The sequence below is a fragment of the Jaculus jaculus genome, chromosome 2 (assembly GCF_020740685.1).
Source record: "Jaculus jaculus isolate mJacJac1 chromosome 2, mJacJac1.mat.Y.cur, whole genome shotgun sequence".
Classification (NCBI taxonomy): Eukaryota; Metazoa; Chordata; class Mammalia; order Rodentia; family Dipodidae; genus Jaculus; species Jaculus jaculus.
The window spans coordinates 84,166,732-84,180,957 of record NC_059103.1 but is presented as its reverse complement, the minus strand read 5'-3'; the positions used below and the strand labels follow the sequence as shown (position 1 = coordinate 84,180,957).

The window sequence follows — 14,226 nt, the reverse complement described above, 5'->3', positions numbered from 1 at the left end:
AGCCACCTGTCTGCTGGCACTAAAGTTCTGCATTACCACACCTGGCTTTGGAAATGAATATATATATAATTGAAACAAAATCTGGATTGTAATTATTTACTCCCTAGAGAACAAAAAAGCCCTGCTAAATTCTATCATTGTTTTCCACACTGAAAAAATATTAAATAAGGGCAGAGGATATAGCTCAGTGGCAGACCCCTTTGCCTAGCATGTGTAAGGCCATGGGTTCAAGCCCCAGGGCTACAAATGAACAAACAAAGCCCATTTCTTCTTTTTACTTATTATCTCCCTTTTATTTATTGCTACCAGTTTCTTGGTATAGTCACACATATCAGCTTCAGTTTGGTAAGTTGAGTCCCCTCCATTCTTATTCAACTTTTCATACCAAAATAAATTATAATTGACTAGTTGATTTTTTTCACCTTATGATTAAATAAAATTGATTTTTTTGTTTGTTTTTTCAGGTAGGGTCTCACTCTAACCTAGGCTGATCTGGAATTCACTATGTAGTTTCAGGGTGGCCTCGAACTCATGGTGATCCTTCTACTTCTGCCTCCTGAGTGCTGGAATTAAAGGCATGTGACACCATGCCCGGTGTAACTTGTATTTTTACAGTAAAAATTTCAATAGATTAAACCTACCCAGAAGTGCCCTATGTAGAAAACTTTCATGCTACTTATAAGCTTAAGAAATTTATTCTACCTCAGCCAAGATCAAAAGATCAAATGGGTAGGTATGATTTTTAAATTTTATCAGACCTTATGTTTGAAATAGCAGTATTTTAAAAACAATATATATTAAATTCAAATCAGCATATTAACACTGAATTAAATCTTGTTTATGTAAATTAAGCCCTGATAAAAATTGGATCTCTGTGGTGGATCTTCTAAGCATGACAAAAATGAAATGTTGTAATCCACAAAAAATTATAGTACTGCATGCCTATAGTTACAGCACTAAGGAAGCTGAGGCAGGAGGATCATAAGCTCCAAGCCAGCCTGGGCTACGTGATGAGACCTTAACAACAAAGGAAAGATACAGAGAAGGAAAGAAAGAAGGAAGGGAGGGATGGAGGAAAAGCGTATGAGGTGGAGAGGAAGGGTAGAGGAAGAAAGGAGGGAGGCCATGCACTGCCTGCACCCTCTGACAGCCTGTCATCAGATGGTGTGACTCACCTGCACAGTCACTGCACCCTTTGTCCTCACACTGCATATTTACAGTACTGTGTCCCACAAGGGAAAGATAACAGGTTGCCTGGAGACTCAGCCTATGTATGTATGTATGTATGAATGCTAAACTTTTTTCCTGGACTTTCTCATTTTCAAGCCCATTTCCTTGGTGTCAGTGAACAGTGGAGGAGGAAGGAAGGTATGCCAGTGCATTCTGTAACTACAATAAGCAGATTCTGAAAGGGAGTTGTCCTGAGTCACTAGACTGAGCTATAGCAAAGGACAAGCTACAGACAGTAATGGACTTCCATCTAATGATAAGATCTTCTGTAGCCAATGAAATGATTTTCATAACTGTATCATGTACTGAGCCCTTGTAGCTACAATGAGGGTTGTATGCTATGCAAGGAATTTTGTGTGTAGAACCATCAAAATCCTACAACTACACATTATTATTATAGCTACGATGAAAAAACACAGACACATCAGGGAAATGTAAATTGAAACAGCTTTGAGAGTCCATCTCACCCCAGTCAGAATGACTATCCAAGGGCAAGAGATGCTGGCGAGGATGTAGGGAAGGAAGACCCCTAATTCACTGCTGGTGGTAACTGAAACTGGTGCAGTCATTATGGAAATCAGTATGAGGGTTCCTCAAAAAACCAGAAATACAACTATCACACAATCCAGCTATACTACTATAGGCGCAGACCCAAAGGATACCATATCTTACTACAGAGATACTAACATATCTCTGTTCGTTTCTGTGCTATTCACAATAGCTAAGAAATGAAACAACCCTAGACACCCATCAGCAGATGAATGGACAGTAAAAATGTGCTCCATATACACACTGGAATTTTATACAGCCATGAAAAATGAAATCACGCATCTGTAGGAAAATAGATAGATCCAGAAATTATTTAGCACACTTATATGAATCCAGACAATTACAATGTGTTCTCATGTTGATTCTAGTTTTTAATGCTCATATACACATATATGTGAGTGTGATTGTAGGTCATGTAAGAGGGAAAGGAGACCTCAAGAGAGGAAAAGTAAAGTTTTGAAGATGGGGTGAGGATAATAGAATACAAATGACATAAAACCAGAAAGAAGCCTGCTGGTGGTAGAAGGGTACAAAAGGGGATAAGAGACTAAAGAAGAGGGTGGGAGGAGAATCAACAAAAACAAAGTATATATGAAAGTGTTGTAAGGAAACCTAAATCATCGCATATTTTTAAAAAATTTAAAAACAAAGCAAAGGTATATAGAAATTATATATAGTTACATATCACTGAACAATAGAATACATGAGAAATGTGTCACTGAGCAATTCCGTCACTATGTAAGCATCACAGAGTATAGTCACACAAACCCGGGTGGAATAGCCTCCTGCACAAGTAGGCTATATGGTATAGCCTGCTGCTCCAAGCCATGATGCACAAAGCCCAAGAGAGGGATGCAATGACAGCTGCAGGAAAGACAGTGCCATCAAGTGGCTGCTGGCCTACCAGAACAGTGTTTCACAACAAACTTTTCCCACAAGCAGGAGTACACATTAAAGTAATGATAGGAAATGTTTCAACTAGTAACATGGTCACTTTATCCTTACCAAGTATAATGTGATGCATTCTTACACAACTAGCAATACAACCAGCTTGTGGACACCAGCAACACCACAAACACATGAGTAATGCAATAACGTGCCATGTTATGAAGACCTTACGATGGACATGACCTCACTAAGCCATGGAAGGATTTCAGCTCTATTATAACCTTATAGACTATCCATGTTCATGTGGAAACAGGTGACTGGAACTTGTCCAGTTAGTGACTGTCTAGCATGCCTGACAAACATGTCTTAGCCCTAAAGTCTCCACTCCTCACGTTCCAACACCTGTGCTAAGCTCACAGTCACAAAGACATGGTCAGTCTGATGGTCTCTGGATTACTAAGTCGTGTCATTTTCAAGAAATGGAAACAAATCAAAAAGCTCTATCCAAGAAATAATTCCCATGCTCCTGCATTGACAGAATTAATACTGTGAAAATAGCTATGTGATCTAACTCAATCTATAGATTTGATAAAATCCCCATCAAAATTTTGATTACTTTCTTCAGAGAACTAGGAAAAAAACAACCCAAAATTCATATGGAAACACAAAAGGACATAGACCATCAAACCCATAAAGAACATAGCTGGACATACCACAGTATCTGACTTTAAACTACACTACAAAACCACAATAACAAACAGGATAGTATTGGTATAAAAACATACACAAAGGCCAACAGAAGGCCCAGAGATAAACGCATACAACTAGGGACAACTAATTTTTGGTGACAGTGTTTAAAACATGCACTGAGAAAGAATTTTTGGTACATGGTCCTGGCAAAACTGGACATCCACCAGAAGAATTATATCCAAAGCTCTTACCCTGTACAAAAACTGATGTAAACTGGTTAAGAAGACTTAAAGTCAGAAATACTAAAGCTATAGGAAACTAAAGGGAAATACTTTAGTATAAAGGAATAAGCAAGAAAAATTTTAATAGAACCCCAGTAGCAAAGAAACAACTCCAAGAACTGACAATTGGGATTACATGAATTAAAATGCTTTTGCACAGCAAAAGAAACTACAGACTGTTAACAGACAACCTACAGGACAGGATTGGGGAGGGGGGAATTGGATAGAAATCTTTGCCACTGATACTTCAGACAGGGATTAATACCTAGAATGTATAAAGAACTATAAAAAATAAAACACGAAAAAGCAAAACTGCCCATCAATAAATGGGCCAATGAACTGAATTGACAATCTTCAAAAAGAAGAAAGATAAATTAATGGCCAATAATATTTTTAAGAGTGGTCAACATCCTTAACCATCACAGAAATACAAATTAAAACAACTTTAATATCCCATGTCATATCTATCAGAATGGCTGTCATCACGAAACAACAACAAATGCTGGCAAGAACAGAGGAAAAGAGGAACTCTTTTACCTCACTGTGGGTGAAAGTGTAAATTGGTGTACCCACAATAGAAATCAGTGTGGAAGCCTTTCAGAAAGCTAAAAATAGAATTACCATATGACCCAACTATACTCACTCCTGGCACTTACTGAAAAGACTCTAAAGTCTACTATAGAGATACTTATACATCCATGTTAGCTGCTGCTCTTTTCACAATAACAAACAAGTGGAAACAGCCTAGATGGTCATCAACAGATAAATGGATAAGAAAATGTACATATGCATTATGGAGTTTTATTCAGCTACAAATAAAAATTAAGTTATGAAATTTCAGGAAAATGGAGGATCTGGAAAATATTATATTAAGCAAGCTAACTCAAGCTCAAAAAGACAAATACTGCAAGGTTTCCCTCATGCATGGACCCTAGTTCTAAGGCTTCTAGTTGCTAAAAAAAAACAATGTATACCTAGGTAGGAGTTAATATGGCTAAAAGCCTAGAAATTAGACAGGAACCCAAGATGGGGTTTAAGAAAGGAGATGGGTTAGCTTTGCGCAGTGGCAGTATCGTAGCCAATGAGGTTTATCCGAGGCGCGATTATTGCTAATTAAAAAAAAAAAAAAAGAAAGGAGATGGGGAAGATAACAGAACATATGATGTATGAAAATGGAGGAAGGACTATGGTAGCAAAAGGGTATAGCAGAGAAAGGGGGCAGAGATGGAGAGGAGGAATGGTATGGGGAAAACCAACCAAAATGAAGTATATATGAAAATGACAAGGAAAGCTGTTACTTTATAAGCCAATAAACAATAAATAATTTTTAAAAGGAGTACTAAAACAGAATTTAATAAACATCCTCAAAAAAAAATAAGAAACAAAAATGATCCATCCAGTCAGGCTAGTACCTGAAATCAAAGCCTATTCTTAACACCAGTTGTTCATCTTTGCATTTCTTTTCTAAAAACCCAAGGTGCTTCAAAGTTCACAGTAATGAAGTTTTCTAGATCTTGTCCCTTTAACTTATAGACTGAGTAGTTTATTTCTTCCACTTAAGGCCAAGGAACTCAATAGAAACCAAGGATAGTTAGTTGCTTGACACAATAGCAGAGTCTGATCTTGGCACTTCTTTCCTGTTCCTTGCAGGCAGTGAATTCATGGCCATCCTCCTGCCTCCCCCTCCCAGAGTGCTGAATTACAGACGTGTGTCACCATGGCCAGTTATATCACCATCTATACCATCCTTGCTCTTCCATCATGCTTTTGAGACTAAGAGCAATGGTGTAAATTCATAGCAAAGGCCTTGCTCCTTTCTCTGTGCTCAGATGTAACCACAGCATCCTCACACCAAGTTTATCTCCTCCTTTGTCTCCTGCGTGAGCCTTCTGTGAGAGCCCACAGCCAGAGCTCAGTGGCAAGCGTCACTACAACACACAGGAACCAGGAGTGCCACACTCAACTGCCCTGAACTTGATGATTAAAGAAACTCAGAAGGAATTCTCTTACTACCAGGAATGGCAGGCTTCTCAAGAATAACTGATGGCCTCACTTTTAGTGGGGTCCAGATTCGCACTAGTTATTCCCCAGTCCCTACTCCCACCCCCTGGAAACCTGAGAATAGAACTTGGAAATGAAGCCTCAGGGCCATCCCTGGCACAACTCCAAGGTAAACGCTGTCTGGAGCTGCTCGGTGGCAACAGCTCACAGGACAAGCCACACCGGGATTTCCAAGAGGAAAGATGTGACGCTGGATCCCTTCCCAGGTGACAGTCCTAAATAACTCAGGTATCTCATTTATTGGCATCTTTGGGCCTGTGTTTCTAACTTCCCTTTCTCAATTAGTTACAAACACAAACACAGGGTCCATTTCCTGATGACTGCCCTGCCAACTAAGAGTGATGGCCATATCAAACCTATACTCCACAAACCGGCCTCAATCTGATTTAATTTTAAAACATGTAGTTTGGGGCTGGAGTGATGACTTAGCCTGCAAAGCTTAAAGATGTAGCAATTCCCCAGTGCCCACGTAAGCCAGATGCACAAGGTGGTGCATGCATGACTGCAGTGGCTAGGGGCCCTGGCGCACCCATTCTCTCTCTCTCTCTCTTTCTCTCTCTCTCTCTCTCTCTCTCTCTCTCTGTGTGTGTGTGTGTGTGTGTGTGTGTGTGTCTTTCTCTCTCAAATAAATGAATAAAATATTAAAAATAAGGGGTGGGTAAATGGCTTAGCAGTTAAGGCATTTGCCTGCAAAGCCAAAGGACCCAGGTTCGATTCCCCGCGACCCACATTAGCCAGATGCACAAAGAGGCGCATGTGTCTGCAGTTCGTTTGCGGTGGCTGGAGCCCCTGGTGCACCCATTCTCTCTCTCTCTCTCTGCCTCTTCCTCTCCCTCAAATAAATAAATAAATAAAATATTAAAAATAAAAAAAATAAAACGTAGGCATGTTGGCACACACATTTAGGCTCAGCACTAGGGAGGTTGAGAATGGAGGAATCACTGTGAGTTCGAGGCCAGCCAAGATCCATAGAGTTGCAACTCAGCCTGAGCTACAGTGAGACCCTGCTTTGGGAACAAACAAGCAAACAAACAAACATCTAATTTCCCGTATTGCTGACATTATGAAGAAGTTAAGCTTTCGACCCATTAACATGCAAGTTAAGAAGGTACTTCAGAGACTATTTTTTTGGTGGCTATTCAAATGCAAGTTAAAATGCATGTATCTCACCTTTGGGGAGGATGCCCCGAGGCATGAGCACCATTCTGGCCAAATGGCTGAGGCCCAGGAGGTGGTGGGCCTGGGGGATACCCGCCCCCTGGAGCAGTGGCCCCCAAAGGCCCTGCTGGCTTCATCATACCTGTAACAGAAGGGAGAGGGCTTAGAAGCATGTGAGGAGATTAAGCAAAGGTGGCACTGTGAGTGAAGGAAGAGGGAGGCAAACTCTTACAACACCTGCATGAACCATGCCCTGCAGATGGCCAGCAACAGGCACTGGGAAATTTATGTGATTATAGAATGTTAACAGTAGAAAACAATCCCGCAAAATTCCCACTGGAATGGAAAACAGAGGAAGTAAATGTTGCATGTGGCAGAGGCACTTTGACAGAACATCCAATTTCACCAAGAATACTAGGCCATCTGATGAAAAATGGTAGTTGGGGACTGGGACCATGGCCCTGTAGGTAAAGAGTTTGCCTTATAAGCAAGAGGATCTAAGTTCAATTCTCTTGCCTATGTAGAAATTCTAGGTGTGTTGATGAGTACTCAGCACTAAGTAGGCAGAGTTAGGATTTCTGGGTTTTCTGGGCAGCTAAAAGGCAGGTAAACTCCAGATTAGTGAGAGATCCTGTCACAAAGGAGGGGGGATGGCGTTCTTGAGGAGAACATTTAACATTGTCCTTTGGTCTCCACGTGAGCACACACACACACACACACACATACATAAAAAAGGAAAATGCTAACTGGATGTCAAAAAATAATAAAGAAGCATAGTTGAGTATCCTGCCTCTATGAAAAGATGATGATTCCTGACAACGCCTTTGGAAAATAGACTGTTACTTCAGCAAACACTGAGCACATCCTCAAATCCTAATAATTTTCCAAGGTCTTAAACAGTTGGGTGATAGAGAGTGGAGGGGACTGCTTAAGTCACAACACTCATACAAAGTATGGGATCACATGATGCTCCTGGAGGTGAATGTGGTTTCATTTAGAGCAGCTCTTCTCAAAAAATAAAACATAAAAAAAAAACTAAAAAAACCTTAAATTTGTTTTGGAAGAGTTTTCAGGTAATTTTCTTTTCTTCTAGAAAAGTGGTGGCAGAGGAGAAAAATCGAGCAGCTTGAGTGAGGAAAGTTCCAAGCTTGTTTGCTATTTACTGGTAGTTGTTCAGCTCTGGTTAGAAGCTTTCTCTGAGGACTCACTTTTCTCTCTTTAAAAAAAAAAATGAGAGTGGATAATGAAGATGTGGCACATTTATACAATGGAGTTCTACTCAGTGGTAAAAAAAAAAAAAAAATGAAGTTATGAAATTTGCAGAAAAATGGATGGACCTGGAAAGGATTATACTAAGTGAGGTAACCCAGGCCCAGAAAGCCAAGCGCCACATGTTCTCTCTCATATGTGGATCCTAGCTACAGATGATTGGGCTTCTGCGTGAGAATGAAAATACCTAGTAGCAGAGGCCAGTAAGTTAAAAAGGAGACATAAAGGGTAGAGAAAGGAAGGGAGGAGGATACTTAATAGGTTGATATTGTATATATGTAATTACAATGATTGTAATGGGGAGGTAATATGATGGAGAATGGAATTTCAAATGGGAAAGTGTGGGGGTGGGGAGGGAGGGAATTACCATGGGATATATTTTATAATCATGAAAAATGTTAATAAAAATTAAAAAAAAAAAAGAAAGAAAAAAAATGAGGTCTACTCTCTTCAGCATGGGCACCTGACATTTGGACATGCCCTCCTCACTGCCTGTGGATGTGGATACTGACACAGCTGCTCCACACCTCCAGCAATCACCCTTTGGACAGTAGGGAGATGAATACATGGCCTGCAGCCATTGAAGAAGAGTGTCCTTGGAGGCTGAAGACAAGGCTAGGTTAGGAAAGTCTTATACAAGCAAGAGGACATGAGTTTGGATCCTCAGCACCCACATAAAAGCCAGATATGACACTGCACACCTATAAGACCAACTGTGGAAAGATGGAGAAATAAGCTGTTCATTGGCTAACTAATCTACCATAACTGATGAGTCCTGGGTTCTGGGAGAGACTCTGTTGCAATAAAATAACATAATAAAATAAAATAAACAAAAAAGTAGAACAAGTAAGGAAGACAGCCATAAACGGGCATACACATACATGCTACCAAACACATAAGAACTCTCAAACACACACATGCACACCACACCCACATGCACATGCAAAAACAAAGTAGCTTTCTAGATTGTCCTCACAACATTTTCATTTAAGTACCTCAAGATCCTCAGGTAGTCCAGAAAGACGTGGTGAAGGACAGTTTTTACGAGTGATTGTAGATAGAAAAAATTTAAAAATTTTTCTCTCTTAAAGCAGAATTCCTAAACTGAAAGGAACATTCCCCTTTGTGTTACTAGGGGTTGAACCTAGGGCCTCACACATGAGTTCTAGACAAGCATTCTACCACTGGGCTATGTGCCCAGCCCTGTATATTTTCTGTTTTGAGACAAGTTTTCACCAAGTTGCCTACATAGGTCTTAAACTTGCTCCGTAAACTCCAGCAGGCTTCGCATTTGCAATCCTTCCTCCCTAGTCACCTGAGTAGATGAGGTTGCAGGCTTGTACCACCAGTCCAAATTGAAGAAATTTCTAGATTACCTTTAAAGTCAGTCATAATTAACAACTTTTCATATATTGCAGGAAAATAAGTGTTATTTTTAATTTATTTTTATCCGACATGTGAAACATTTGAAGATACACATTACAGTGGTCCAATATAATGTTTCAACACATAGATGAACTAATCATATATATCTTTCCCCAAAGTTATCATTTTTGGGGTCAAATAATTAGAAATCCTTTCTTCTAGTTGATATATACAACATTAATTTTTGTCTATATGAACCCTACTATGCAATATACTTCAGGGCTTACTGCTCCCATATAACTGTACCTTTGGCACCAATGGCTCAAATTTTCTATATTTCTCCCCATCTCCCAGGCTCAAGGAATGACCATTCAATTCTCATTTCCCACAAGTCACATCATAGAGTATTTATCTTTCTCTGAATAAAAAAATAATTGGTGTAGCATTACATTTTTTATGTTGTAAACCTTACATTCAACAGCATATGAGAAAAGAGACTTGCAGTCTCACAGACTTGTGTTTGAGTTCTTCCTCTGTCATTTAGTTGCTATGAGTCTGACAAGATTCTTGGTCATTCAGAGCTGACTTTTAACACTGTGTCAAGGCACTACCCCCCTTGACCTCCAAGACTGTTCCACAAAACAAATGAGGCAAGGGCATGAGAACAATCAGAAAACTGGTTTTCTAAAGGATTTTCTAGTTTCTAAAAGATTTATGTTCCATAAAACATATACATCACTATTATATGCACACTTTTATTTTCACTTTTAAAACATTTTGGTCAAAAAGAATAAATCCAAAACAGTATCATTAAAACATTTCAACTTAAGTAAGGACATGTGCTACCAGAAGCTAGAACATGAAGTTCTGAGATGAGCAGGTCAGTAGTCATTTTCATCAGCCGGCACAGGAGACTTGAAGCAGTTCTGATATATGCACAGAGAACTGTTTCTCCCTTTCACTAGTGTAAATCAACTGTGCAGCAATGACCCAAACTCCCTCAACGTCCAGTTAACATGCCCTCAAGGCGCGAAGATTGCTTATGAAAGAGATGGCCATGCACAGACAACAACAATGACATGTGACATGTGTGAGAAAATGCAGAGGGACTGCTAACTCCTGGGGAAATGAAGCACCAGAGAGGAAGGACAAGCAGGAGTATCTTCCTGCTATACAAGACAGACTATGAAATTCTAGCCAGAAGGCCAAGCTTGAGCAAAGGCTGAGAACAGTCAGCCTAATCAGGGAAGGGCAAAGGCTTAGAGTGGAGGCAGTGCAGCGGAAGTGGCAGGAGCAGAGGTGTCATGCAGGTTGGTGAGGTCAGACTACGAAGTGTGGCATGCTATGTGGACTCCAATCCCCAGGCAAAGGGAAGTCAGGATCACTATGACCTGCAAAGTCAAGCCTTTCCCTGACTACACTGTTGACATTTTCAAAGTGAACACGCACAAAGAGACTTGGGTTCTTGACAGAGCAGCAGGAGAATGTTAGCAGCAAAGGAACTCACACTGTGAGAAAAAAAAGATCGAAAATCAAGGTCATCTTTAATGCAGTGACAATATGACAGGCTGGTTTACTCACCACTAATGTGAATACCTCCAGGCTTGCTTTCTTACACAGTCCTAAGATGGAAAGACAGAAGCTACATTTCCTAGTCTCTCCAACAATTTGGATGCTACACAAAGCAGTACATCCCTCAAACATGTGGGCCAGCTGTCACAGAGATGGCTCTTCTGGCCTCCACAGCAGAGGCTTCTGGTGGAATGGTCCTCTTTGGACTACATAAAACCGAAAGTTTGGTTCTATGCTTTTCTTTAACATTCTGTTTGCCTCACGGTGTCATTTAACAAATCTCTTTCTATCACAAAGGATTCTGCAAGGGGACCCTGATTAACACAGCACCACAGAAAAGCACACCTAGAATTGGGCCCTGGCTTGAACAAACCATTTGGGGGGAGGTGTTATTCAAAGTAAACAAGAACAAGCTCCATTACATGGGCAGAACCATAATGACCATTGTTCCTGAAGCACTGGAACACCTAGAGAAGCTCACACTGCGATAGGAACCTCACCACTTTACTTCCTCAATTCCACAACATTAACATGGACCTCTCCTTTAAGACCTGTGGTTCTTGCCAATAATAGATCTGTCATTAAAGAACATTTGGGGTTTGCTAAAACTCCTGTGTGGTCAGAAAGGTACCACTGGCATCTAGTGAACAAAGTACAAGGATGCTGCTAGCATACATATATAGGACAGCCCCTTTTCACTCCCCACAACCCCCACACAGAGAGATAATTAGTTGTTCCAAGATGCTATAGTCCTGAGATTCAAAAGCCTTGCTCTGGAAAGCAATACACCTACCTCTAATTTTTCCTATACACACACACATTTGAGAGAGAGAGAGAAAGGCAGATAGAGAATGAGTGCACCAAGTCCTCCAGCCATTGCAAACGAATTCCAGATGCATGTACCACCATGTGCATCTGTCTTATGTGGGTCCTGGAGAATTGAACCTATGTCCTTTGGCTTTGCAGGCAAGTGCCTTAACTGTTAAGCCATTTCTCCAGCCTCCTCCACACTTCTTACTGTGCCATGTAGTTCTCTATAAAATGTACACTGGATGGTGAGTGACCCTTCCCTTCAATGGTAGCATACTATCCTTAATGCTAAATGTCTTGACACAATTCAGTACTTTCAAGCTCATCTCTCACTGCTCACTCTACACTCCAGTCAGGCTGAGTGTCTTATTTACTCCAGCTAGTCTTCTTGCCACCTGGCCAACTCTTGCTCGCCTATCAGAAAGGTTCTGTCCCCATGTACTATCTCAGATCCTAGTTTCGTGCTCCTGCTGCCTGCTTCCCTACCACTTTCCCCCTATTTCCTTTGAGAGTTCCCCCCATGAACTAAGGATCAAGTTGTCTAATGTACTGTCCTCAAGATAAAGATGTACTACATGGATTGAGGTCAGGGTTACTGTATTTATAATTTTACCACAAGTATTTTGCTCAGTCAGTAAATCTGTCAAATGTGTTACTATGTAGCCCAAGAATTACAAACCCCCAGAGAGCCTTGATTTAGACACAGAATGTGAGCCACACAGAGTCAGAGTCAGCACCAGCTACTCTGGCAGAAGAGGTACTTAGGGAGCACAAGATAGCCGCGTGTGTCAGAAAACCAACAAAAGATCACCCAAAGACTAGACAAGAAGATACATGAAGACTTACAATTAAGTGACCCAAAGCTCTATTCAGAACACAAGTAAGATCTGGGATAATTTAGTGAGAGTTTTAGATAAATAAAGAAAAACACAATTTGCAGAGTTATACTGAGGATAAAAGCCTGGTTATCCATATGAGAGCTGAATAGGAGAAAGAGGACTATACTAAAGCACAAAGGACTTAGTACCACTACATTGTAAATGCTAGATTTTCTACAGCTTACCATTCACTGCACTCAATAAAAATTTATAATTACCATGGTTTAGCTATTCTACAATGTGTACCTACTTGAAAACACGAATAGGTATATATAATTTAAAGATAAAAATATTTAATATTTATTTGTCAAGTACATTTTAAAGTAAATGAGTTTTATAAATATTCTAAAACATAAAAGAGTATCTTTTCTGATTTAAGCACATGATACGTGTGGGGGAGTGTTACTGGGAGATGAAACATATAGCCTTATACATGCTAGGCCAGTGCTCTACTGCTCAGTCCCCTCCTCCCATCCCTGAGCCCATCTGTTCTAATACTGAGGCACAGTACATGTCAGTCTGCATATAGGACATATAGGCAAGAGAGGGGAAGGATATAATCAGAGAGGCTCGTTACAATCTGAAGAAGGAGTATAAAACCTGATTATGAAAACAACATGGAGGTCCAGGACAACTTTCTGAGAGAGGCATTCTAATCAGGCTTGAACCACCCTCTCAATGGTAATAGCTAAGGTTTTAGAGATGGCACAAGAATGGGGTAGATGAATTGAAGAAAAGAAAATGGAAAAAGTAATGAATACTTATGGAGCTTAAAATATAAACAGGGGTAAAGGGAAGTCAGAAAAAGGTTTCAAGCAAAGTCAAAAGTAGATTTATGTGATAAACAAAGTTCCTCTCCTTCAAGAGTTGTGGTTTAGAGAAATCCAGAATTAGACAGGGGCTAAGGATTAAGAGACCATTTGTGATCCAGGTGAGGTAAGAATTAAACAAAAACCTGTGACAGAATGAAAAGGTCAAAGCAAGTGGAAAAGATACCAATAGCTCCATATAAAAAAGTATGGGAAGCTGATTAGACTAGAGTGAAAGAAAGGAGACATACTTATTTTTATTTTTTGAGGAGTTAGGGGAAATTTATTTTCTTGAGACAGGGTCTCCTCTCACCAAAATTGGCCTCAAAACAACTGTATAGTCAAGGCTGCCCTTAATCCTCCTGTCTCCACCTTCTTAGTACTGGGATTACAAGTGTGTGCCACAGCTGGTTTGTTTATAGTTAAAGTTTTTTGTTGTTGATCACTAAATAAGTGCTGCTAATCTGTGACATAGAATAGCAGGAAAAGTAGGTTTCAGCAAAAGGATTCTGAACGGAATATGACTGCCATGCTTAAGTAAATAGAAGAACAATGTGCCCAGAGCTTAGGAAAGACATCTGGCTGGAAGAAATAGGTGTGAGAAATAAGCACTTCATGTGGAGTGATCCAGGTTAGTGGAAAAGCTACAGACAGAAGCAAGGTGAA

General features: G+C 40.2%; 1 protein-coding gene and 1 pseudogene across 2 annotated transcripts in view; one reads left to right on the top strand and one right to left on the bottom strand.

The window, feature by feature from the left end:
- Sec24d (SEC24 homolog D, COPII coat complex component) overlaps positions 1 to 14,226 on the bottom strand; it is a 119,349-nt gene that overhangs the window by 99,910 nt on the left and 5,213 nt on the right. For both annotated transcript variants that reach the window (XM_045143098.1, XM_045143100.1), the window contains exon 3: positions 6,870 to 6,999. In XM_045143098.1, the coding sequence (XP_044999033.1) occupies positions 6,870 to 6,999 (130 nt within the window). The remainder of the gene's footprint in view (positions 1 to 6,869; positions 7,000 to 14,226) is intronic.
- LOC123458916 lies at positions 4,691 to 4,774 on the top strand (annotated as a pseudogene).